This window comes from Onychomys torridus, chromosome 11 (assembly GCF_903995425.1).
Source record: "Onychomys torridus chromosome 11, mOncTor1.1, whole genome shotgun sequence".
Taxonomy (NCBI): domain Eukaryota; kingdom Metazoa; phylum Chordata; class Mammalia; order Rodentia; family Cricetidae; genus Onychomys; species Onychomys torridus.
In genome coordinates, this window is record NC_050453.1 from 11,614,610 (window position 1) to 11,642,031 (window position 27,422).

A 27,422-nucleotide genomic window follows, 5' to 3' on the forward strand; every position below is an offset into this window, starting at 1 on the left:
AGATGGAGGAAGACACACGGACACACTCATGACAAGCAAGCTACTAAGCTCGCCATAAATGCTACCAGACCTCTCTTTCCCAATGATGCTGTTCTTTTTCTATTTTCTCTAAAATCATACCACTGACAGAAAGGAAAGGGAAAGTAAGAAAAGAATGACAGAGGAAATGGAAATTGTATCACATACACAAATGTTCGTGTATGATAAAATTCTTCTTCTGATAACAATGTTAATTCTACCTTCTAGGTTATACGATTATATAACTGGAAAACCAGTGTGATTTAGCAATGTATCTTCTACATGCACCACACACACCTACCTTTCTTTTCTTTTCTTTATTTTTTTTTGGAGCTGAGGATCGAACCCAGGGCCTTGCACTTGCTAGGCAAGCACTCTATCACTGAGCTAAATCTCCAACCCACACCTACCTTTCTTTATAAGAGCTAACATTTAATGCGTAAGATTACTAAATCTCCATGGCAAAGAAGGAATAAAGCTCAGCTAGAAAGTTTCTACACTCAGCTTCTCACCAGAGATGCCAACTGTTGTCAAAGTTAGACTTGTAGAGTACTGCCCTACTGCATGGCCCTCTCCCATGCATTTCACCCCTACCCCACACTGTTCCTACATGGCTGGAACCATTTGGAACCATTTGGAAGGCAGGAGCCTCAGGTAGCTTAGAACCAAGAGCCACAGACACCGGCATGTTTAATATTAAAAGCTTTAGCTGCCTCTTCGCACTGGACAACATTTTTTGACACTTCTAGATTACAGCACATCCCCAAGGGAGGGTTGCTGGAGGAATGCAGGTCAGTGATAAATAAGGTAGACAAGAACTGGGTAAAGAAAGAGATTTAGCCCTTAGCTTAAATCATCTGTACCGGCTGCTCACCACTAGACTAAGCAACAAACAGGACGTAAATCTCTTTCTTACCAATCCATAGACAAGCTTATATCCAGAGACCCTAATCTCCCTTTGCCAGCTTCTCTTGGGCACAAACTAAATGACCTCCCAGACCAAGAACATCAAACACGGTAGTAAGAGAAAGATCGAGGTATACCATGGCTTTCACCAACTGTTCCACTAACACACTAGCTGAATGACCCCCAGGACCTCAGTCTTCCTGGCTGGATAATGCAGAAGACACTACCTCACCAGCCTCTGGAACTGTGGAAACAAAGTCATTTGCTTCAGCAGTTAAACTGGCATTGTTACACCCTAAACCTGGCCATTGCATAGTTTATATTAAACTCGGGTGAGTGTTATTATGCTGTGAACCCCCTGAAGCCATGCTATAAAATTTCAGTGTATCCAATCAGAGGGCAAGGAGAATGAAGTTGAGCCCAAACACGTGATGATCCTGAATTGCTCTGTGGGCTAAATGTTGCTTGTTATTAGTTTTGTTTTCTTCTAAAAGAGCAGGTAAGCCTGAATAATCCAGAAGGAATGTGAGCATCATGGCTGTAATCTTAGAACAAGCCCATCCCAGGCTGCTCGCTAAATGGAAAACAATTTCCCAACTTCCTCCACCTGGAATTAAGTCAGGTGGACTCTCCTTTATAACAGCCTCTATCGACCAGGAACTTCCTCATCTACCTGGTGACAGGCATTTCTTATTCACAATTCAAGGCTCTGGTTTTATGAATAAAGGATCCAGGGCATCTCTACCCAGTGTTAGGAACTAATTAACGGGGCATGGTAAACATGGGCCCAGAGTGTTGGATAAGGAGTCCTGGCTAGGAGTCTGGAACACTGGGATGCTAGGCCCTTTGCTTTTATTTTTTAATTCTCATCCTCTCCTCTCTCCCTCTTCCCCTTCTCCCCCCTCCTCTCTCCTCTCTCTCTCTCTCTCTCTCTCTCTCTCTCTCTCTCTCTCTCTCTCTCTCTGTATACAGATATAGGCATATCACAGACACAGATGGAGGTCAATGTGGGTTCTTGCCTACCACCTTCTTTGAGCAGGATTTCTTACGGGCTGCAGACACCAAGCTAGCTATCCTGTGAGTGTCTAGGGGTTGTCCACCTCCTATCTTGCTATAGGAGAGAAGGCATTATAGATGTGTATGCCTGCACCTGACTTTCCTTGGGTTCTGGGGGTTCAAACTCAGCTCTTCACTCTTATGCAGCAAACACTTTCCCCACTGTGCCTTCTCCTCAACCCCAGTTCCCTCTTGACACTAGAATTCCTGACATGGAAAGGTCACCTTACTTCTGAGTTTAGAGAACACTCTGGCTATCCTTCCAGAGTGTCCATGGTAGGGCCCAGCACTGCAGGACAAACTGGAAAGGGAAACAGACCAGCAAGTGTTCAGAACTGTCAGCTTGCCAGGAAATCCATCACCCTGGTGGCTGCTAAACTTGAGACTATTTTTTCTGTCAAAACAGCATCAATCATGAGTGTTCTTGAGACAGAGACCAGTGGCAACCGGAGGCTATAATGTGAAGCACTGGGCTGCCTCTTTGTGCTGATGAAAGTTGGGATCCCTTGGAAACAATGTTGAGAGTCTGTCATCTGCTTCTGCTGTCCTAGTCACCCTCTGAGTCTGGACACAACAAGAGCTACAACAGCCAAGGTCATCATTGAGCTGGTGGTGGCTTCCTTCTGAGGGTAGAACCTAGTATTGCTAGAATTTTCCTTTTGGGTCCTACAGGGAACTGATCTCTCTTGTTTCCCTGAGCCTGAGACAACATGTCAAAGAGAACATGTATGTACCTTTTCATGAGCACTAACATCAGTCTTTGTCACTCAGTGTTTATGACCTGAGATCACTCAGGTGGAAGAAAGCTATTCATGCTATTCTTCCTTCCCTTGTGTGTAAGGGCACAATGCGTGAAGGGACTCAGCACAGCATGGTCTGCTTTCTGAAGCAGTTTCTTCAGAACCAACCCTTTCACAAAGGCTGCCTTTGCCTCGGCCTCAAGTGAAGAGGCCACACACACTGGAACTCATGGTGCTGAATGGAATCACTTTCCCTATGCCAGATGGTACGGAGGTTTGGGGACAGTTAGAGGTGATGTCACAGTCTCTACTTGGAGCTTCCTTCAGGGTGGGTGGGGGGGGTGCTGCATGGACTAGGCAGCAGGACCAGCTCTGCCCAGTTCCTCATGTTCCCCTTCATCTTCTGGTCATACAATATCTAACTGCCAACCCTCCACCATCGATTCTCTGTAACCTGGAGGATAGATAGGAACTTCTGGTTGAATAGATGTTGGATAAAGAGCGATTATTTCTTTAGTCTGAATAGATGGCTCCACAGACTTGTATCAAATGCTTGGTCTCCAGCAGGTGGTACCACTTCCAAAGGTCTTTAAAACTGTATAAGGGGACCCTTGCCTTGGGAAGTAGGTCACCCACTGTGTATCACTGGAGGCAATATGTTGTCCTGGTCCCTCCCTCCCTAGTCACCATGAATTCAGCAGTCTGCATTATACACTCCCACTGCCATGCTCTGTCTCAGCACAGGCCCAGACTCACAGCACCAAGGCCTGAAGCCTCTGAGAAGATAAGCTAAGAGAATTCCTCCCTTCAGGGCAGCCTCTCAGGTAGTTTAGCCATGGAAATGGAAAGCTCACTAACTCAACTATTTTTTATGTACATCCAGATAGTTCCAAGACTTAAAGAAAGGGCTATGGTTTAGATAGGTTATTTGTTTGTATGTTTTCCTCTAACATAGGAATAAAGCTTGGACCTTTTACCAAACCCAGAGCTAGAGGGAAGGGAGAGCTCCCCCGACACCCTGGGAGATAGTTACCGATGAATTCAAATGCCTCTTCAAAGTACTGCCGCAGATTCTGCTTGTTGCTGTCAGTAGCTGGCAACCTCTTGTAGTTGAAGAGGCCTTTCTCATAGTGGTACAGGGGAAGGTGAGTGGTGACATTGATGACGTAGCCGATGTTGAGCCTCTGCATGGTGTCTAGGTCCTGAGCATCTTGCTCATTGCCAAGGAACAGGAAGGGCAGGATGGGTGTCAGCTCTGCGTTCTCGATGTCAGGGGTGGTGGGGACAGACTGAGGTAGCATGCTCGAGGCCGCAGACGCGCCGCCCCCCACCTCCCGGCACTCTTGGAGCTGGAGGGAGTTGTCACAGAGGTTTTCATGGTTCTGTTTAAAACTACTGAGTCCCCCTGGAAGGAAAACGGCAGAAAGCATGTGTGAATAAGATAACAGAGTCCACAGAAAATGTCAGCTTCCCCATAGAGATGGGTGTCATTGTGGCTATGTACATGTTTAACATTTCTAAAATAAAAACCAAAACCAGAAGTCTATTTGGACACGCAGCGCCAGCTTCAGAGGGCTTGTGCTTCTTATTGCACAAACTGGGCCAAGGTGCCTGGGAACAAGTTCCACACAACAGCCAGTCATTTCATCAACTGCAAATCTGATTTGCTTCTAACAGACATACGGTCCCTGGCCTATCTAGAGCCTTGTGCTTTGGGAGTTGAGAAGAGTAGGGCTGATACTGTCCTACAGAGAACCTCTGCTTGTATCCTGGCATTGTGCACACGTGTCTGAACCACTTAAAACTCGCCTTACAGAAAGCCACATTCACTCCTTATGCAGCAGAGCAGTTCCAAGCAAGTGCTGTGGGGAAGCAAGCTAGGCAGGCTGCGTCCTGCTTGCTGAGTCTCACACACTCATTTCTCTCTGTGTGCCCCAGTAACCCCACAAGCATATACTGTATCTCTCCACACGTGAGTCTGAGATGGGGGATAACAAGAGGTCACATGTTCAGTCTACCCTCCACCCACAGGCTTGCATGGTCACTCTGCATGGACAAGCTATTTCTATTCCTGTTCTTTCTATGGCTGTCCAAAGGTAGAAAGAGCAGAGGTAAGCTGGGGCAAGGGAAGTTACCCCTGGGAGAATGACTCAGAAGCTACAGGACTTTCCACGCAGGTCCTTGACATTTGTAGATCTTGACTTCCAGGAGAGTGGCATCTGAGAGTGGCCCAATTTCCTGCACTTAGCTTTTAGAGGACTGTGTGTACACTAACCCGCTAATGGTGACCTCTGACAGACCTACTAATGCACACCCTGAGCTTGAGGCTCTGCTCTAACTCCAAGAGCTGGTCTGAAGCACTTCAGAGGTCTACACTGCACCTGCTTCCCCACTTTTAGCATGCAAACATGGCCTCCTGTTAGTACAGAGTCACTTATGGAAATCACACAGCCACAGGGGTATGATTAGACACACAACGATATTCACACAGCACCGTCTGCTCAAGGGTGGGAGCAGAAGCCTGGCTCCACAAATTCTCTGACTTACACACACACACACACACACACACACACACACACACACACACACACACACAATAATAGTAAGTTAAAAAAAGAAAAGGCTAAGTAAATATAAAACAAAACTTAATAAGTACGTTGTTCATCCATGGAATATTACGTAGCCATTAAAAGAATAACTATGTAAAGAATATAAAAATCAAAGAAAACGTTTCCATTTAATGTTAAATGAGAAACAGCTAACAAAACATTTTGAAAAAAGCCTAAAGCCTGTACACAAAAAGAAGAATTAAGGAAATTTATGGATAATAGTTTGTCACTGAACTTTCCCCTTCTTACATTACACATGAACAAACCAGAAGGATTATGAGGCTCAGATTCTACAAGGTGCATGAGACACATTAAAAGACATGCAGGCAGAGTCACCAGATGAGCATAAATCCCAGGAGAGCAGGACGACACATCTGAGGCCTTCTGGGAAAGGGGGAGGCACTGGGAAGTTCCCGGAAGTGATGTCTTGCCAGTCACACAGGTCTTGATAGTCCCCAGGCATGAGGCCCAAACACAAAACCTGAATAGGGTGTATGACTGTGCTGAGAGAAGGGTAGCAATCTGTTTGTCTCCCAGCTTCTGAACTGACACCACATTCCTCCTCATCTCGGTTTTGACCTCTAGAGCAGGGGACCTGAGCAGAGCATGTCCCCAACCAATGGGCACAGCCCACAGCTGTCTAACAGAAGACAAGTCATAGTCTCCGCAGGAAATGGTAACGATCCACAGTCAACTTAGGAGGGCCATCCTGTGCTCAGACTATGTCAATAGGGAGAAAAGTAAAGAAAACAAACAAACAAACTCTTTTTAGGAGAGCACATAGAAGCTTTAAATTCGTTTGGCTTCGTTTCTGTGATTCAACTCTGCCCTTGCTGTTGTTACCTTCTGTTGTGAAATCATTATACCCGGGTGAGTAGCGCAGAGGGAGCCTTCCAACTACAAAGGAAATTCAAGACACTAGCAAAACATAACCAGTGAATGTGTAAAGACTGCCCTCTGCCACTGTCCCAAACTCCACAGAGGACACTAGAAGGAACTGTGTGGAAATCTGCTGGGCTCCACAGAACCCTCAGTAAACAGTGCCATGCTGATCCTGCCAGGGGAACCTAATTCACTTTTTCCTTAAGAAAAAGATGCTGGCAGCCTTTTTGCCCATATAAGTTGGGAAGAACTGGGCAACTAAACCCAAAAGAAGAGGCTAGGAGGTGGGAAAGGAGGATTCTCATCCTTCTTTGGTGTACTCAAGCTGTAATTTGTCTTAGAAGCAGCTAGTTAGAAAAGAAAATCAAAATAAATGCATGCCAATCCCCTTCCACCCCCATACACAAAAAATAACCAGCATAGAGCCTTTTAAAATTCCGTCTCTGCGCCTCCTTTCCCAGTGACATCAGCCGGAGGCTCCCCACCTGCCCAGTTGCCATAGCAGTCACACAAAGACACACAATGACATCAGTTGGCATGATACCAGCTCTTTGAATGCAAACAATACAAGAAGAACTACTTTGTTTAAGGCCTCGAGTACAAGTGTGTTCTGGGGAGCCAATGACGTAATGCTAACAGGTGGCAAGGGGCCTTCCATTTGCCTAATGGGGGAAAAGCATGGGGGAGGGGCGGGTCAGAGGGAGTCCGAGACTTCTACCACAGGGTGTTATGTGCCAGTGTGAAAGGGTGTGTGTTGTATGTCCGAAACATGTGGGAAGGACGCTTGTGCACTATCTGCAGGCAGAGAAGAGGGGAAAGGCCATGTGACTCAAACATCTCAGCTGGACAAGGAAATTCGCACTGAGGGTCTGAAGAGAGCCTCCAGTTAAGTCTGCTCATGCCAGGCATCCGTCCTCACACATTGGTGGTGCGCAGTGACTCCCTGTCTCTGCTGGATGTCCTTTAAGGCATTATGAAACAGTAGTATCTCACAGGAGTGTTGCAGGGAACTCTGCATGGAAGTTGTGCCTCTTAGGGGGGAGAGAGGGGACGGGGTGGGGCTGGGTCGGTAGCAGCAAAGGAAGAGAAGAGCAGAGCTAAGGAGGTCATTTCTGGCCCTCTGACCCCATCAAAGGGTTCCTTAGTGAGGGGCTTTTATATGTTTAGCATGATTATGGAAGAACTACAAGAGGCTGAGAAGATGGCTGAGTCAGTAAAGGTCCTGCAGCAGAAGCATTACACTCTGAGTTTGGATCCCCAACCCTCCTGTGAAGGCGAGGAACAACGTGTCTGTAACCCCCGTCCCTTGTACTGCACACAGGCGCGCACACCGTAAGAATCAAAGCATCACTAACAGGCTGTCAGAGTGGAGGAGTACAGTATGGTGGCTGAGGACACATGGGCCCAGCCTACAGTGAGGACTCAGTCTCCCAGGAACTTGTGCAAATCCCTTTCCCTTAGGAAGGCTCAGTTTACTGTACATCAGGCATAAGAGGGCCTATGTCTAGTGCTGGGGTAGAGGACACCTATGTGAAGGCTTATTGATACATCATATGGCATTCAATACATCGCATCTCATTATGCTCTCCCATCATCACCATGGCCCTCACCTACACTCAGGTAATGAGATAGAGCTGCTAGAATGGGAGCCTACTCTGCCAAACTTTTGCTATGAGATCCTTTACTCATCTGTCTCTTCCTCAGTTTCCCCCTACCAAAGACAGAGATAACGGTAGTGCCTACCTCATTACTATCCTAAGAACAAAATAAGTTAACAAATATAGTTTGGTGAAATCATATTGGGAATGTGATGAACACTTTGTTCATTACTAGAAATAAAAGCCAATGCCATACAAAAACTCTGACAAGTGAACGTTCTAGGATTTTCACATTTTAATATTTATTCATTTGATATTTCTTTGTAGACCTGGCTGGCTTGCTACTGTGTTGACTGAGGTGGTCTCAAACTCATGGCAATCCTCCTGCCTCAGGCTCTACCCTGAGTACTGCACCATCATGCCTAGCTTAATTTTCATTTATGAAATAACTAGGAGCAAACTTATCTGAGAAGTTTCAAAATCCGAATAACATAATTCTAAAAGTAAACCACAGGCCCCGTCTTTCCTGAAAAACGGATCGGATTTTCTTTCTTTACCCTGGATTAGCTTTCCCAAAACTTGGGATTCCTGTTTTTGCCAGGAACTGTGCTTTTAAAAAATGAAATGGCTTTTATCCTTTTCCCCAGTCCCCCACTCCAAACTGGGTAGGCTTTGCACAAACAGCTTGCGGTGATCAACACAAATATTTTGGGGATATACACAACAATGCGGAGAACAAGCATTTTCAAAACTTGTCTCAAAATCGCGTTTCTTCAGCTTTGAGTCCATGAGTTTGAAAGGTGATTAGAAAATATCCAGCACACCTCAAAAGAAAAACACATCTAGGTGCTACCTGCTATGACCAGGTGAGTTCAGGGGCAGCCCAGGAAGGTGACAGATTCTCACTGTGGTGGGAAAACCCTCTTGTGTAGCCACACTTTCTGCTCCTGTCCTTAGCTACTGCAGTGACTTCTGTGGTGTGATTCCCTGACTACAGGGGAAAGACCTGACGTTCCCATGCAGAATCTGTAAGCAGGCGACAGCCATGTTCTACAGAAGACAGCCAGAGTGAGGCTTAGCCAGACATTTAAGGAGAACACTGGCTGAGGGTCAACAAATGAAATTAGTGTCTACAGAGGGTGCCGGCTGCTGTTCAAAAACTGGACTCCTACTGTTTGAGGCAAGAATATTGTTTTCCTCACTGTGTTCCCAGTCAGGACATTGGTAGCAATGAAGATCAGGGATTGGATGGAGCAAGTCTGAATTAAAACCTGACCCTAGCCCTGACCATCTGCATTCCCTCCAGTGGGTTATTTAACACACCTGCACCTCACATCAGTCATTTGGACGTATCCATCCCCCAGATCTCAATGCAGACACAAACTACATAATAGATCTTACAGATGACAAGGATTATTGGCATATAATAAATATTATTTTGTAGACCCCCAGCGGAAACAATAACACACCAGGTGCAGTCTCCTAAGGGTTCTGTAGGCACAAAGAGAAGATGATGAAAGAATACAGCTCTGCTGGGGCCAAGTGTTCAGGACAGAGAGGTCCAGAGACGGGGCAGAGCACTTCACACCCACCTTAATATGGGAACTACATGGAGTTCCAGCTACAGCATCAAAAGGCTTTCTACCTTTCCTTTTCTTTGAACTTATTCATATACTCCACAGATGTGAGTGGCTATTTGACAGTAGCCGTGATTTTAAGTTCAATACCAGGAGGCATCCGTTAGGTTGTCTTAGGATCCTGTGGAAGCTATACATCTTTCCCAAGGAGAGGGAAAGGAAGCCATACTGAAGAGAGAGGAGGGCAGCGAAGGTTCTGTCTCCTAGCACAGAAGGGATAAAACAGGAAAGGAGAGACAAGGAGTCTGAGTCCAGCCGCTTTGTGGGTGAGTGCGGGGGAAAGACTCTTCTTACACATTGACCATTTGGTGGCTTCTTCAAACCAGCGTGGTTGCCTTCATTGTGAAATGCCCAGGGTATGAGGTATGAAAAGACATAATCAAGGAGGCATCTTTAAACTTTAACACCAGTTTAAAAGCCGAGTGGGGGCCGTGTCTTGTGGGTAGGGGTCCTCCTTGGAAATGTGTCTACAGTTAGCCCTTTACATCTGAGTGTTTCAGAGGAACTGAGGAGGGGCAAAACCAGCTGAGGTGAGCAAGTGGCAAAAAACAGCCTTCCTGGAAAACTTGCTTAGAATATACAAAGAAAGCATCTATTTGTAGAAATGATATGTAAGAATACAATACATGGTCTTAGAAATTATAGAAATGAAATTATGATGGGCTGGGGATATGGCTCAGTTGGTAGAGGGCTTACCTAGTATATACACAGCCCTGGGTTCAATACTCAACACTACATAAACTGGGTGTAGTGCATATACTTGTAATCCCAGCACTTGAAAAGCAGAAGCAGGAAGATCAGAAGTTTAAAGTCAATCTTTGATACAAAGTGAGTTTGAGGTCAGCCTGGGCCATGTGAAACCTTGTCACAAACATATGTGTGTACATTGACACTAGAATATTCTATTTTTGTATTTGTCTCTTGTTTATGTTTCTATATTAATTGCTTTGGTGGAAGCTAGCTTCTTGGGGAGGAGGCTTAATTCCCTTTGTACATTTTAGTGGGTAGCTATTCCAGCTTTGACCTGGAAGTTCCAACCCCCATTGAGGCTTAGGTAATGGTCACACCTACAAGGCAGGGCTGAGAGAGGACCCTGAAGACCTGAGTTCTGGATGTGCCAGCTCTCTTGGTTCCTGGACCCTGAACGCTAAAGGTAGACTGAACAGAGTTCTCCAGAGAACAACACCGGACTGTGACACACCTTTCACAGACCCTGCAACCTAATTATCCATTCATTTGTAAGTTATGCCACTAAATAAACCTCCCTTTTAACTACATGGAGTGGCCTTAATAATTTCACCAATAGTACATAGTATCTATCCATGTCCTATAGGAGGACATGTATCTTCCTGTGATGTTGGGTACAACAGGAGCTATAGGGGAAGTAGGGAGTTATGGGTTTGGTCTCATGAAAATCATTTATGAACACTAAAACACCAAATAAATGTCTCTTCCTGGTGTGTACTTTAGTGACAAATCCTAGGTAGAGATCACTTCAAAAATACCACATGTGACCAGGCATGGTGACACACACTGTGGTCCTAGCACTAGGGAGGCTAGAGGTAGGAGGATCAAGAGTTCAAAGCCAGCCTCAACTATATAGGAAGTTCAAGGCCAGCTTGGGTCACATGAAATCCTGTTTCAAAAACAAAACCCCTCACAAACTATCTTCTTATCTCAGTCTAAAGGTCATTTAAGTTCCTCACTTTAGTTAATCTAACTCAGCTTGATTTCATAACTTTTTGAGAGAAGAAAGGGGGGAAATATGGTAAATATATACCAGAATTTGCTGAATTTGGAATTCATTGAATTATTTCTTTGGATTTTTGTGTTGGACAAAAGAATATGACCTAGACCATTGATGCTTACAGGAACTAGACACTGTTCCATAGTCTTCTAAACCTGTTTATTTCTGTTTCCCTCCGAGTGTCTGCCAATCCTCTGCCTCAACTGTATGAGGTGAAAAAAACAAAAACAAAAACAAAAAAACAAAAAAAACAACAACTAGCCACTGGAGAGAAACTATACTGGACTATGATTGTACTGAGACTCCAAACCAGCAACTGCTCCTTCCTGATATCCTTGTGTGCTTATCAAGAGGCTTGCTTCTAAATCTGTGGTCCTATAGACCCATCCATTGGCAGTTAGGGGGATGACTGCTTACATTTTGTCCATGATGTTTCATGTTTCTTTTGGTAACATCTTTACGAAAACCTTTTAAAAAATCGTGCCTAGGGTGCTGAGTGATAGATAGCTCAGTCAGTAAAAAGTGCATGCTTTGCAAGCATGAGGACCTGAGTTTGGATTCCCAGAACCCACATAAGAAGCATGGCTGGGTGGCATGAACCCCAGCCCTGGGAAGGCAGAGACAGGAGGGTGCCCAGAGTTCCCTGGCCACCAAGCGTACTGAATTGGTGAGCCTCGGGTTGGACAAGAGACCCTGTTTCAAATAACAAGGTGGAGATTGAGGGAGACACAAAATGTCAACCTTTGACCTCCAAATACATAAAGAGAGAGAGAGAGAGAGCTGCACATACACACAAACACCACCCTCCCCCCCCCCGGGGGGGGGGGAACTTGCCTAAATATTTACCTGCAAAAAGTAGAACTGAGTCAGAAGGATCCTATGATTTATAAAAATTGAAAATCTAGTTTTTGGGGGAGAGCCTTCCAAGACACGCTGACCCTGAACTGTTTTATCAGAGTTTACATGATTCCTCTCTGCCCTGCCACCTCGTCCTCCCTCCCAGCTCTGAAGCAGTTTAGGCTCTTCCAAATGCACCCTCACAGAACTGCTACAGAAAAGGGCTGGGGATTAAAGGTCTGCTTGCGGAGGAGAGCCAATCCTCACCAAAAAGGTGGTCAAAACCCCATGAAGGGAGGTGCCCTTTAGCTACCCTCCACAGCCCACAGCCCTCGGGCTTTAAGGAGTAACCTGCATTCAGGAAGCCACACATTTCATGTGTGTGTTTGAATAACACAGGCAGATCAAGGCTGCTTCACAAGTATGTAAACACAGCCTGCTCCTTTAAACCTGTGACCTCATTTATTTACATTAGTACAGAAAGCACAGCCAGAAGCGACAGCTGATGACAGTCATGTAACTTTCCACGACGACAATTAAAACGCTCCAGGCCAGCTTTCACGCACATATGACTTTTATGCGAACCGGTTTCAAACTGTAAGTTCTCCAGTCTCTGTGCCAAGAACCGACTTAGGCTTTGCACAAATCAGTGTGATTCAGAAGGGGAGCAGCCCTGGGCTTCTGCCATCCACCTGCAGCCGGCCTCTGCCTCCTGTTCCTCCTCACTTCTGACCTCCACAGTACACTGTTACATGTGCACACCTGCCACACACACACACACACACACACACACACACACACACTCACACCACCACTATCACTACCACAACCACCACCAACAACCAATAGGTTGGGTGAAGGCTTGTGTATGAGAAAATAACCGAAGGACAGTCAAGTCCTGGCTTCTCCAATCTTGCATGTTTTACAATTCTTCCTCTTGGGCTAGGAGAGAACTAATTCCTGTTGCTTAAGTTACCCAGCCCATGGGGTTTTGTTAGAGCAACCTGCTGTGGTTTGGATGTGCTTTGAGCAAGTACTCAAAGTCCAAACACTAGGAGCTTTGTCTGTAGGGTGATGTCCACAGGAGGTCAAGCCTTTAACAGGCAGGGCACAATGGCAGGTAATAGGGTCAGCAGGCCCTGAGCTTGGAAGGGATAAACATATTTCTCATATGACCCAAGTTAGTACAAGTGAGAGCAGGCCTAAGCCCTGAGTGTCTCTAGCTTCCATTCTTGGCATATGATCTCTTTTGCACGTTTCCACAATGGAAATGTTATCGACAAGGAAGTCCTCATTAAAGGCCCAACAGATAGAGCCACCTGATCTTGAACTCCCAGCATCTAAAATCATGAAATCAACAAAAATGTTCTTTGTAAAGTATCCAGCACTGAGCATTTTGTTATTGCAACAGAAAACTGACTAATACATAACCCAAGCAGACTAGTACAATACCACTCTTCACTTTATTTCCCAGGTGTCCTGGCTGGTTTTGTGTGTCAGCTTGACACAAGCTAAAGTCATCCAAGAGGAAGGAGCCTCAGTTGAGGAAATGCCTCCAGTAGATTCAGCTGTAAGGAATTTCTCAATTAGTGATCAGTGGGGGAGGGTCTAGCCCATGATGGTTGGTATCATCCCTGGGCTGGTGGTCCTGGGTTCTATAAGAAGGCTTTAAAGCAAGCCAGTAAGCAGCCACCCACCCCACCCTGCAACCACCCTGAAATGGCCTCTGTACCAGCTCCTGCCTTCAGGATCCTGCCCTGTTTGAGTTCCTGTTCTGACTTCCTTCAATGATAAACAGCAATGCTGAAGTGTAAGCCAAATAAACCCTTTCCTCCCCAACTTGCTTTTGGTCACTGGTCACGGTGTTTAGTCGAAGCAATAGAAACCCTAAGACACCCTAAGTATAACTCTCTCTCTCTCTCTCTCTCTCTCTCTCTCTCTCTCTCTCTCTCTCCATATATATATGTAAAATAGTACCTACTTTTCAAGAGTCACATCAGAACGTGTGTGCTACCTAAGAACAAAGCTCCTGGGAGCCAATCAAAGTTGATACCATACCTTATAGTCAAGCCATAAATGGTTCAAGACCAGGATGGCAGGTGGCAGTGGGTGGGGTAGGGAGAAGAGGAAGGCTGTGCCTTAACCATCTGGCAAGCCTATAAGAAGCAAGCTCACAGAACCTTCTAGAACTTTAGTTCCACTTGCTGGCAGCCATCACAGAAGCCATCCTTTCTCAAAGACATTCCTCAACTTCATCATGGGCCAGCCCTGGCTCAAGCCTGCCCTGAGACATCTTTCTGAGCCAAGAATAGTCCTCGATGGAGACTGTGTGTGTTTGGGAGAGTGTTCTGTACTGTGTCAAAACTCCACCTTCCCTGGTTAATCAAGAGAGAAAGTGGACATGTGCAAGGTTGATGAAGAGGAATGTTGGTAAAGATGGTGCTGGAAAACAAAGCCATGTTTTTCCCAAGAGCTGAACATGCTGCTCATTTAATTCTCTGAAGAGAGGGCAAACATTCTTTGCTTTTCAGGGAAGAAGAAGCTTAAATAATAAAGCATTGCTAAATAAACAAACAGACAGAGCTACTCATTAAACCAGCCTTCGGCACAAAAGGAAAACTTGCTTCACCAGCTATACAAACCCCACCCAGGACCACATTTATCTTAGACCCAAATTAAACACATCACAACTTCACAGTGAAAATATGTTTCCCAACGGGATTAAAGTAAAGTCTAATTAAATAAATTCCTAGAAATGTCAAGAGCAAGCCTCAAGAGACTACATTCTTCTACCGTGAAATATTCCTGCTGGAATTACATGCAGAAAAGGTCATTGAAAATCATCTATGGTAGGAGGAGGAAAGGCAGGACACAAGACAAGGTTTATAAGTGAGTTCTAGATTGGGACACATGACTATGGTGATGTATGGAATTGGCCAGTCAAATGCATAAGCCAGTCAAACACCCCACACTCAAACAATGGCTTTTACAACCAGGGATTCTGAAATGCTCTGAAGGTCAAGGGGCTTTGGCTTGGGAAATTCAGGAAGTGACTAGGGAGAGTCAAATGCTCCTATCACAATTTCAAGTGCTTTCTTGGGCCAGTGTTTTCAGTCCACAAAAAGTATAGCAACAGCTTCCTTAAGTCAGGGCTGGAGTCTATATTTGGCAAGGCTAGTGAGCAAGAGTAAGTATTAACCATCAACTACCAGAAGGAGAAGGCAAGGCAGAAGCTGTTTATACAGCTACATGTCACAGTCAGATCACCCCACAATGGCTGAGCTTTGCAAGGTCAGATTGAAGCCAGGCACACACTCCGTTCACACCAAGAGATAGGAGGGGAGAGTCTGGAAACCTCTGATGGTGGGCATTGTAGTGCCAGGCTACAGCATCAGGTAAAAAGCTAGGATGTCTTCATAGTGTATACCACATTATGGCCCAACCATAAAAGCCTGCCTATGTCTGAGGAGCTGAGCTGGGATCATATATTAGCAACATGGAGGACCATAAAAGTAACAGTCATTACAGCCTGGGAGACAAGAGAACTGACCCTGTGTACACTCCACATCAAGCACCATAGGACTTCATAGGAACATCCCCTGGAGACCACACCCAACACAGCACTGGGTGGAAGACTGAGGGCAGAGACTCAGAGCAGTTCTGCTTTGCACACTGAAGGGACACTGGGTTCTATCTTATGGCATGTAATTGCCAACCTCTGTGGAATCCAGCCCATAGGTAATCCTTAAGTTTCTTCCCTCTGAGCATCCTATATGCAAAGCAATGCCTTGCTGCAACACAAACCAGGTGGAGGTGAGGCACAGCAAGAACACAGTCAGTTGGGGAGGTGTGAGGCCTGCATGATCTAACTGTTCCAGGGCCCTCTGTGTTTGCTGGTTGCTCTTCCAGGATTCCCTCAGTGTTATATTGTGATACACACCTCAGCCCTGTCTAACTCCTAGTACCCAGCTTCTACAACCCTGCAATCTCCAAAGAGATAAGACTAACTATTTATATGCTAATGGGGTGACTGGTGGTCTGGGAGCCCTTAACACCTCTGTATGGAACTGGTATCAGAAAGTACAAAGCCTGGTTAGAGGCTAGGGAATTTCAGCTCCAGCCCTCCATCTTGATCTAAAGATGAAGATGAAATTGAATTGCTCACCTATGGCCAAAAATTTAATCAGTCGTTCCTTCTTAATGAGAACTCCATAAAAACTCAAAAGAACGAGGTTTGGAGAGCTTCCAGATGGTTGGGCAGCATGGAAGTGTCTGGAAAGATGGCTTGCCTACATAGGATACAGGAGCTGCTGCATACACTTTCCCTCGATTTGTCTTATACATCTCTGCTGTCTGCGTGTTCACGTGCATGCTCTGTAATAACCTTCATAACAAGCAAGGTCATAGAAATGTTTCCCCAGTCATGTGAAACTAATCAAACGCAGAGAAAGAGTTGTGAGAACTTTGATTCACAGCTAGTTGGTCAGAAGCGCAAGCCACACCCTGGGACTTGCAACTGGTGCCAGGAGTTGGAGAGTTCTTGTGGTTTGGGTCCTTTGTCCTGTGAGATCTGACACTATCTCCAGGGACATGGTGTCAGAAGTGTGTTGATTAACATTAGGGCATCCTGCTGCTGTGGGCTGAGGAACTATTTGGAGGGTAGAGGAAGCCTCCACAGAAGTATTCCAGATAGGGAGGGTGGAGAAGTCTGTTTTCCATTCCCATAACAAAATAACAGGCTGAGTATGAATTAGAGGGGGTTGTTGAGTTCCCAGTTTCAGAGACTAAAATTCTGAACAGTCCAGCACTAACTCTGGTGAAGGTCACCTTGGTGTGTCATACCACGACAGGTGGCATCACAGATGGGCTAGTGACTAAGGGGGACAGAAAACCAGTCTAACAGAGGGGCTGGGCTTGCCACTTTCTCCTCCTCCTCCTCTTCTATTTTTATTTATTTATTTATTTTTATAAGTCTACAAAACCAATCTCATGTTCTTCCAAGGAGAATGCCCCAAGCTGCCTTCCTATGTGTTGCCACAACTTTGAAACATCAGCATGTTGGGGAAGACATTTCCAGCACATGGACCTTTGAGGGCCACCCTCCACCACATCCTAACCTTAGCAGAGCAGACAGCATGAGGACACTGGTTTCCTCTGTGACCCACACAGATGATGCAGGGCTCAGCAAATGTGAGCTATTCTCTCAGCTCACTCTTTGACCACATCATGGCACTCTACTGTCTTCAGAACACCTGCCACTATCTGAAATTATTGATGTCACCCTTTACTTTTTATTATTACTAAGAAGTGGAGCCCAGGAAAGCCCAGGTGTCATTAGTCTCAGAGGAGGCAGGGCATGTCTGCCCGGTGTGCTGGTGGCAGGCTGCCCCACACCTCTTCAGTCCAGCCCTGGGCAGGTGGTTTAGCATCTTCACATCCTAGTTTCCTTCTGGGTAAAGTAGAGCACCAATGACAAACAGAGTTGATGCAATAATTAAATGAACTACTACTAAATGAGTTATTCAGAGAAATTGTGAGTATTCACTCTGTACCGTCTGCTCTGAATAGCAAGTGCTCGTTAAATATTTTTAGATGAAATGAACATCGGAATGAGCCAGGAAGGGCCATTAATTATGTGTTGTTCCGCATTATGCTACAGATCCCGGAGAGTAAAAATAGTCCCCAAAGATAAATCTAATTGGAGAGAAAAGAAGGGATGAGAATGAGGGAACATTAGAAGAAACTGTAGTGAAGTGTCAATGCCAGAATGTTCTGAGAACACCGAGGAGCCTGGCCTGGGTGATGCCACAGGCCATGACTCATGCAAGCAGCTGTGAGACAGGTGAATCTTGCTGATCCTAGGCTGAGGAAGAGGCAAAGAGCCAGTGTCAAGCCATAGGTATGACAAACGGCTCCCAGGTGGGGTTAGATCTACATGCACCACACTTAGTGGTCTCTAACCCCTTCACTCCTCTCTCATGCCTCTCATTTGAGACATTCTTCATGAACAGTAGGTGACAGAGATGGAGGGGAAGAAGCTGTGAGGAAGAAGGCTTATGAGGGACACACAGGCTGAAAAAAGTCAGGAAACAGGCCAGGTGGCCCTGGGTTCAGTTTAGCATGCACTCATGATGTGTTCACTGGGGGCTTAGGAACACAGAGCTCTGTTGCAGGCATATGTCTAAGAAGGGTCTGGTTTCACCCTCAGGTTTCATCCTGGTACCTCTTCCACCTAAATATGGTCAACAGTCATGGGTGCTTTGGATAGTCTTCACTGACTCAGTGAAGTACCACAATACCACATCTGCCATTGGGCATTTTCCAGGGTCCCTCTTATTTGCCTTATTAACTCTAAACTTGTGGGCTGGTTATTTACATTTGAGATAACGTAAAATCACATTATTGAAGATATGGAGAGACAGCTCAGTGGGTAAAACGCTTACTGGCCAAGTATGAGGATGTGAGTTCAGATCCCAGCACCCACAGAAGCATCCAAGCATGGCTGGGAGGCAGAGACAGGAGAATCCCAGGGGCTCACTAGACACATCCAGGCAAGCATGCACTCTTGCGCATGTGCGTGAACATACACACGCACATAAAAATAAATAATATACTAGGATTGTATCCTGAGCTTTTACTTCAATGATGAGCATCTCCTCTCCCCTATAAAGGGTTCTTAAAGCCTTAGTTATCTCTCAGGGCTGTAGCATTTACTTGTGCCTTGAAAGGTGCACCATGAAGCCTGTGGTCCACCGAAAGCAAGCATTTGGAGGTGCCACGGGGAAGGGAACATTCAGTCTTGGGGACTTTAGTCAGTTCTGACTATCTGTACTTTGTCTTTTAGAAACTGAGTGACACTCTCACCTTCACCAAAGGTAAGGGGGAGATGCTGACACCCTCACCTTCCCTAAGGGAGGGGGGGATGCTGACACCCTCACCTTCCCTAAGGGAGGGGGGGATGCTGACACCCTCACCTTCCCTGAGGGAGGGGGTAAATGCTGACACCCTCACCTTCCCTGAGGGAGGGGGGGATGCTGACACCCTCACCTTCCCTGAGGAAGGGGGTAAATGCTGACACCCTCACCTTCCCTGAGGGAGGGGGGGATGCTGACACCCTCACCTTCCCTGAGGGAGGGGGGATGCTGACACCCTCACCTTCCCTGAGGGAGGGGGTAAATGCTGACACCCTCACCTTCCCTGAGGGAGGGGGGGATGCTGACACCCTCACCTTCCCTGAGGAAGGGGGTAAATGCTGACACCCTCACCTTCCCTGAGGGAGGGGGGATGCTGACACCCTCACCTTCCCTGAGGAAGGGAGTAAATGCTGACACCCTCACCTTCCCTGAGGGAGGGGGGATGCTGACACCCTCACCTTCCCTGAGGAAGGGGGGATGCTGTCGGTTATTTGGCCAGACTTCAGCCACCCTTAAACCTCTAATGAGCAAGCCTGCATGGGTGGCAGAGCGCAAAGAGCCCAGGGCCAGCGCAAGTGAAACAGATTCTAGGTCACTGTGGATGTTTCAGGAGACCTCACAACTCCGAGGCCTGTTTGTTTCATCCCTGTTACTTGCAGAAAGGAACCCTCCCTCCAATTAATAACAGAGTTATTCTTTTCATTTCTAAGACAACACACCTTCCAGGGTGGCCCCCATCACATGCCCAGAGGAGGTTTGCAGGACAAGACTAGTCTGAGCATGGCTGAAAAGTAATGGCTAGCAGGACCATGAAGGCAGACCATGTCTATTTTAGGTCAAGAAGGAGAAAGCAAAAAATATAAATAAATAAATAAATAAATAAATAAATAAATAAATAAATAAAAGACATAGTGTCATGGCTAAAATATCCAAACAGGGATATCTAAAGAAAAGGCACTGTTGGATTTGACACTGTATGTATGAAATATAGTAAGATATACCACATGACTATGAATCCTAACAATGCAAATGATCAAACAATAAGAATCCTTTACTCAGGGTATTCCTGACCATCAGTTTTCTTAAAGGAACAAAATCTCAACATCAGTATTCAAGAATTTCTGCTAACAAGGAGAGGCCAACATGTACAGTTTACCCCATCCAGGTGGTGACACCTGGGAGTTGAAATAGAGGGGTCCCCAAAGGTTGCAGCCTGGAAGGTCCTGGGCCTGGAAGTATCCCAGGTCTGCCTGCTGTTATGAAAGCCTTGTAGTCTTAAGCAGTTGTCCCAGGACTGCATCATTTCATAAGAGTAGAACTAAGCTGGCTGTTGTCACCAAGGAAATGAAGCTAGGAAGACAAGCAAGTCTAGATACCTTACCAAATGCTGTGCTGTTCTCTCAACACCAGGGCCTTCAAGCCGATGCCAAGAGGCAGTTTATTCTCAAAATGCTGCAATGCAGCTCTGACAACAGAGACTCCAAGGTTGACTCTGGTTGAAGGCCACAGTCCCCAGTACAATTGCCCTCACTTCCAAATAAATGCCAGTAGCAAGTACAGGGCTTCCCAGGCCACTGACGTGAGTTACAAATCCTCTGCTTCCCTTAACACCTTGGGTTCAAGAATTCCCTAGAATGATTCACTGAACACAGGAAAGCACTTAATGCTGTGCTTATGGTTCTATTATGAAGGATCCAAACCAGGACCAGCAAAATAAAGAAGCACACGGTGTAGGTCTGAGACTATCCCAAACAGGGCACTTCTGTGTTAAGTGCCGTGAAATCAAGACACTCCATCCTGCGGTGTGTCCCTGTGTGCAAGGAGTGGACACAAGCGAGCTCAAGAAGCCACGGTTTGTGTTAGTGTTTCATTAGGTGCGATTGGAATGGATTCATCACTAGCCTGTGACTGAACTTAATCCTCGGTCCAGCTTGCCTCTTCTGCAGAGGTTGGATACAGTCCAAGCCTCAAGCCTCCAGGCCCAAGTCTGGCCCTTCTGATAGATGACTAGCTCATCCCCTGAGTCATCTCATTAACATAAACTCAGGTGTGAGCCAAGGGGCTCTGCAAGAGCAAGGAAGGCACCCTTATCTCTTGGGGGATTCCAGAGAGTGAGAGGTCATCTCCCACAAATCAGGGGCAAAGGGCAGAAAAATAAATTGACAACAATTCCATAGTGATAAATCTGTGGACCTGAGAGTCAGCCTGGGCTTCATGTGACTCTGAGTAACTCCTTTAACTGTTCCCAGCCTCTGCAAAGTAGTGGTAACAGCTACACAAAGATCGCTCTCACTGGATAGACATGCAAGCAAGCTACTGCATGGCAAGACTATTTTTCTAGTCACTGTACTATGAAAAATGTAAAAGGGAATGGGCCCAAATTAATGGTAATAATGTATTTTACCAAACTATTATCATTTCAACACTCAACTGAGTCTCCTACATTGCAACCCACAGAGGGTCTCTGAAATCCAATATGCATGACTCAGATCAGCTTCCACTAGCCCTGTCGACCAGCCCACTCACAACAGTCCACAGTCAGGTAGGGCACAGCCACCAGGAGAGGACAGCTCAGGCAGAGGTGTTGTCCCTATTAAATGAGTCCCTGCTGAGTGCCAAAGTCATTACTATCTGTCCAGGTTCACAGAAAGGAGAATGTGTATATGTGTACATGTGTTCATGTGAGTTAATCACCAATAACAAAACTCAACATTTAATGACTAACTGCAAAAGTTAGAAGTTCTATAAGCTACGTGGTACCAGAAAGTCAGCTGTCTCCCCCAAGGCGTGAAATAGGCACTCTTTTTCTCTGGAAAACAACACTCCAATCGATTATCTGTAGTGTGTTCTGTTCCCAGGCCCTCAAACCTCCTCAGCACATATTTTAACCCTTGCAAAATCAAGTAGCCAGGGATAACAGCTTTTGCTGGGCAGAGGCCCCTGGAAGACACTGTGTGGCCAGATGGGGAAGGTTCAAGAGTTCCAAATGGCTGAAGAGAAGGATGAAGAAAAGATGTAGGAAGGACCTGGGGCTGACTGAGTCACAAAATGACGCTCATGGTCCTCTTGGGTTACTTTCAGAGCCACCAGCCACTTCTGTCCAGCCTTGCACCCTACTCTACTGTGTGGAAAAGCTGTACACAGAGAATAAAAAAGACGGTCACTTCTAGGAGACGGATGCCAAGGTCATTATTTGGACAGCCTCGGAGCATCTGATTTTCAGGCTTAGAGTGGCTTTCAAAAATTTAGCTAAAAGTGTGAGCTGCATGAGGACCTGAGCTTGCAGTCATTGGCACCATGTAAAAGCCAGGTACAATGGTACTCATCTCAGGGGTTGGGGAGACAAAGAGCTTAAAGGGTGTTCACTAGTCAAGCAATCTAGGCCAAGTTGAGTCTCAGGTTCAGTGAGAGAGCAAGTCTCAAAAAATAAGGCAGAAGTTAGGTGAGATGGCTCAGTAGGTAAAGAACATGCTGCATGCACCTGACTGCCTGAGTTTGATTCCCGGGCCCTGCTGTGAAGGGAGAGAACAGACTCCGGAAAGTTATCCTCTGACCATCACATGTCTCCATCAAGCTGGAAGCTCAATGCCTGTTGAGGGTTGTACTTCACATTCACAGTCCCTATTTGTGGAAAGGCTGCTAGGCACTATTATCCCTTCATCCATCTAATTCCATTGACTCTCACCAGAGAGGGCTGGGCTTCTAGCTATCCTTCAGGTAAAAATGAAGAGATCCACCTATTAAGGGCAGGTAAGTGGACTTTTACATGCAAAATCAATTATAAGTTCAACCCAACTTGTACTTTGTCAAGGAAGACAAGCTAATTATCTGTTAGAGAATTAGTTCCTATTTAAAGGATAGTTTACCTATGCAAAAAAGGGAAATTTTCTCCATTCTGATTATATCCATATTCTTGTATTTCTGCATTTGCTTAAGGACTTTGGGGACTTTTGTGGTGTACCCAAAAATGGGGCATGGGGGAAATAAATGTATATACTTAGCATCTCACTGACACTTTAATGTGTTTGTTCAAGGTCAGTCTCAGGGGGTCAAGGTATTTGCTGCCAAGCTTGATATCCTGAGATCCTGGGGCCCACATAGTAGGAAGAAAGAACAGACTCTCATAGGTTGTCTTTGGACCTCCACAGTTGTGCTGTGGCATGTACACACACACACACACACACACACACACACACACACACACACACGTGCAATAATGTGTTTTATCAACAGTGTAAAACTATGAGTGATTTAGATAGTGTTTGTGGCCCTGGCTGATCTTTTATTTCCATAGAATATCTGGCTGCTTAGGGCATCTAAACTGCCTCACTGTGCCCCACCCAAAGGACAAACTCAGGATCACAGCCCATGTATCAGAGGATATGTGCCACATACACATAATAGTGGCCCAAAGGGCAGTGGGTCAAAGATGGGGACTTCCCTTAAAGCTGAGGACTTTGGCTGGAGGCTAGATCTTGTATTATGAGGGGGAAAGCAGGAACTAAAAAGTGAAAGCAAGTTAGGACAACAGAAAAGACAATTCCCAGCAGGCTGAAGGCTGGCATGCATTCATCTAAAAGGGTCTGGAGTAACATGAAGAAGCTTCTGAAGCAAAGGATTCCCTCCAGAACTTCGTCCATCTAAAAACCTGGCTCCAAGTGTCACGTCCATCAAGAGGCAAACTGGTTAAGCAGAATGTGGCCACATAGACTGGAGAAGACAGTCTATGATGACCATGCAGGAAGTAAGACAGCCTGCAACAGAGTGAGAATCAACTGGAGTTTCTATATGAGAATCTGCAAAACATGTACATATATGGGCAAGGAATGAAGAAAATATGTAAAAATGAAACCAGGGTGGTCAGGGCAGGATTAGTATATCTTTTTTTTTTTTCCATTCTAAAATGTTCTTAATGTTCTAACAGTAAGTGTGTACCAAGGGCTTTTACTAACACTGAATTTTCTGCAGTTTTCTTAAAGAGAAATTGCATGTATTTCTCCGGCATAGCACCAATTCAGAAAAACGAAAGGACCTGTATGGTCATCTGTCCATCTCACCAAAATACTGAGTCTTCCCCAAACATTGAAACAAGACACTGTAAGCAGCAGAGTCTTTCCATGTCACTTTAGTAGTGATGCCAGATCATTTTCTGGGACGATGCTACTTAATATTTCTCATTTAAAAAGAGAGTGTGTGGCTTATTACTATAGATATTTGATACTATAATTATGGTGCAGTTTTAATCAATATCATCGTCTCCAGGCAGACACTGTTTACAGCTTAAATAAACACCTACCTAAGTTGTCCTCCCGACCTCCATCCCATGAAAGCAGCATCATTACCCTCTCCATTTTGAGACATGGTAACAGAGGGATAGAAAAGTTCACTTGTCCAAATGTGCAATGACATGGTCAGGATTCCAAACCAGCAATCTGCTCCAGAATCCCAACTCCTAACCGCCAACCTCCATTCCCCTGAAGAAAATAAATACATTTATAATAGGGAGGCCGAATATGTTTGTGAGGCAAGGTAGAATCACGGGTTCACTCAATAGCCCATTGATGAGGGCCAGGTATCAGGTATGGGGACGCATGATTGTAGCCTCATCAGTTGCAAGAAAGAAGCAGGAGGATTAGGGCTTCCAGGTCATCCTCAGCAACAGGGGGACTTCAAGGCCAGCCTGGGTTATGTGAAACCTTGTTAGAGGAAGAGAGAAGTCCAAGAGTGGGGGAGTGGGAGGTGGGGTAGGGGGGTTGAGGGAGGGAGGAGGAGGGACAAAGTGGGAGAGGGAGGGAGGGAGATGGAGAGGGAGAAGAAGAAAGGAGAGAGGAAAATAGAGTTAAGAAACAAAAAAGTAAAGAAATCACAGAGTGACCTGCCTAACAGGACTTGCCTGTTTAATATAACTTAGAAACACACAAGAGGATGATAGGTTCACAGGGGCTTTAAAAAAAACCTCTGAACTATAAGCTAACTATATCTTCTTGGGGAAATATTCAGTTTCTAGATCTATAAAGTGGCAGAGTTGGACCTAGGACTTGCTAATTGTATCCTAACATGCTTCATGAAAATAACTTTTTTTTTTTTTTTTTTTTTAACGTAGCGCACAGTGACCAAATGCTCGATGAGGCAGGATTGTAAGCAACATGCTCCTTAAAGATTTCACATGTTGTACTGAGGCTGCTGGGGTTCAGAAAGACATCATGCAGATGTGAAAATTTACCAACCCCAAACCTATTGGAAATTTTAAGGAAATTGTGACTTTTATTTTTCTGACTAAAGATACTTTATAGTTTTAGATTTTCTTCCTTGTCCCACTATCCCCATGATGCCTTGTACTTACCTCCCCCACCCCACCTCTGCAGGACCTGAGGTGTTTGGGGTGAGTGATAACATAGTTAGCTTTTGAGTTCCCATGTTTCCAATATATGAAGCTGGGTGCCTGATCCAGAGACAGGAGCCTGCCTAAGAGCATGCTACTCTCAACACGGGTTCCTGGGGCCATTTATCTACCCATTCCCTCCACCCCTCTCGGTATCTCAGCCTTGGACTGCAGAAGTGGGGAGAAGAGAGGTGAGAAAGGACAAGAAAGGAGACATCCAAAGCCCAGCAACCAGGCAAGAGTTTGATAGTGTGTCTCTGGGGGCTTATCTCAGAGAATTCACAAGCCTGCTACACAGCCAGGCCTCATACACAGGATGGAAAACTTGTAATTAATGTCCCAATCTCTGCTAACTAGAGAGCACAAGCCACAGATCTGGGCACTCAGGGATGACATCATAGGGACCAAGCGACCACATGCTCTGCTCACCCACTGTAGCTTTACACCTGCCTTTCTTTTCCTTTGTCTGGTACCCACTATGGAGAGTGGGATATATTCATATTTAGCATCCCCATAGATCTATAGTATTAAGATTCTGACCTTCAAAAATAAACTAATTAGAAGTTCTATCGTAAAATGCCCAGGTTCCACCATGTACCAGGTCAAGGGCCTGAACCTCTAAGTCTTAGCCACTGGTGTTTCCATGGCATAGGACACTGACAGGACAGAAATGCTTCATAAATATAAGAAATAATATCGCCATCTCAAAGTTTCTCTGACTGAGTTACTACTAAGAAACCAAATCAGAACAAACAAACAAACAAAAAAGCAAAACTTCTGACACATTATAAGTTAACGTTTCCAGAGTTTGGTGTAACCCCTTTCAGTGCTGGGGATACCAAGGTCCTTCCCATGCTTGCCAAATGCTCTACCACCAAATTCACGTCCCACCCCTGTTCTTTCTTGCTCACCCCTACCTCCCTGCCCTGGGGATTGAACTCAAAACCTGGCACAAGCCAGTCAATGACTGGATGGTACATTAAAACATCACATTTAAAGAATCATGAGACTCATTCTTTTCAACATTTCACCATTTTTAAAAAAGGTAACGTCCAGGAAAATGGTCCCCTTTTCTTCAGTAATGATCCCCTAGGAAGTTTCATCTAGTCTTATCATTTCAAAAGGGAAACAGTGGCCACTCAGTCTTGAACCCTGGGTCCCAGGACTCAAGCCTGGCAGCTGAGGTCTGTGGCTATCACCTCTCATCTTCAGGTTATGGCTTTGTTCCACCACTATTCTTGCTCCGCCCCCTTTCTATCCAATTTCTTTGTCTTTTTCTCTCTTTCCAGTAGCAGCATCTGGTACTATTTAGTGCAGCAGTAGTGGACCTCAGGGCCATGACTCAAAGGGTGTAAGACTATTCGTTCCATGGAATAAATAGAGGGTATGGAGCTGGGCAGCAATGTCCTGCTTCTTACTTCAGACACAAGATAAGGTCGGCGAGTGCCTACAGCAATCTGTGAGATACATTAAAGGCCCTCACAAGCAAAAGGGGCCTGACATCACCCCTGGACCAGGCATGTTTCTTCAGACTTGATATTAGAAGTGGGCAACAGATGCCCAATGGGCTCCTACTCATTTTGTAAGACAAGAAGGCAAAACCCTTCCTGGAAATACAAAGACCAGTTGGACTTTGTTTTGCTTTCCATGAAATTCAGGCCTGGGGTGGGGCTGTGAGAAGGCTTTTCACATGAATAAAACGTTGAAGAAGTCAGATAATGTGTTGAATGCACACCCATTCTCCTCTGTAAGATACCTCTACTTTGTCAGGGAAGAACATGGATCTATGGTTTGCTAGTGATGTGTGGGATGCCAAGTTGCGAAGACTTATGATGGCTCTCCTGCACTGTCAACTTGACTGACTGAGAATCACCTTGGAGACACACCTCTGATATGTCCCTAAGGATGGTTCAGAAAAATGTAACTACAGAGGGATGGCCTCATCTCGTAGGCTCGAGGTCTCGACCATGTGAAAGGGGATAAAGTCTAGACAGCCCAGCAAGAGCAAGCAGCTTCGTGTTCCTGCCACCTGGCCTCCTTCCCACGATGGCCTTTCCCACTCAAACTGTAGGCCGCAGTAGAGCCTGCCTCTCTTA

The 27,422-nt window shown here is 45.6% G+C and overlaps 1 protein-coding gene across 6 annotated transcripts in view; it reads right to left on the bottom strand.

Moving 5' to 3' along the window:
* The window catches only part of Dusp10 (dual specificity phosphatase 10), an 82,172-nt gene that overhangs the window by 43,294 nt on the left and 11,456 nt on the right, over positions 1 to 27,422 (bottom strand). For all 6 annotated transcript variants that reach the window (XR_004946233.1, XR_004946232.1, XM_036203075.1 and 3 more), the window contains exon 3: positions 3,754 to 4,125. Coding sequence is in view for 4 of the 6 variants with exons in the window: in XM_036203075.1 (XP_036058968.1) it covers positions 3,754 to 4,125 (372 nt within the window). In the remaining 2 variants the exon portion in view is untranslated. The remainder of the gene's footprint in view (positions 1 to 3,753; positions 4,126 to 27,422) is intronic.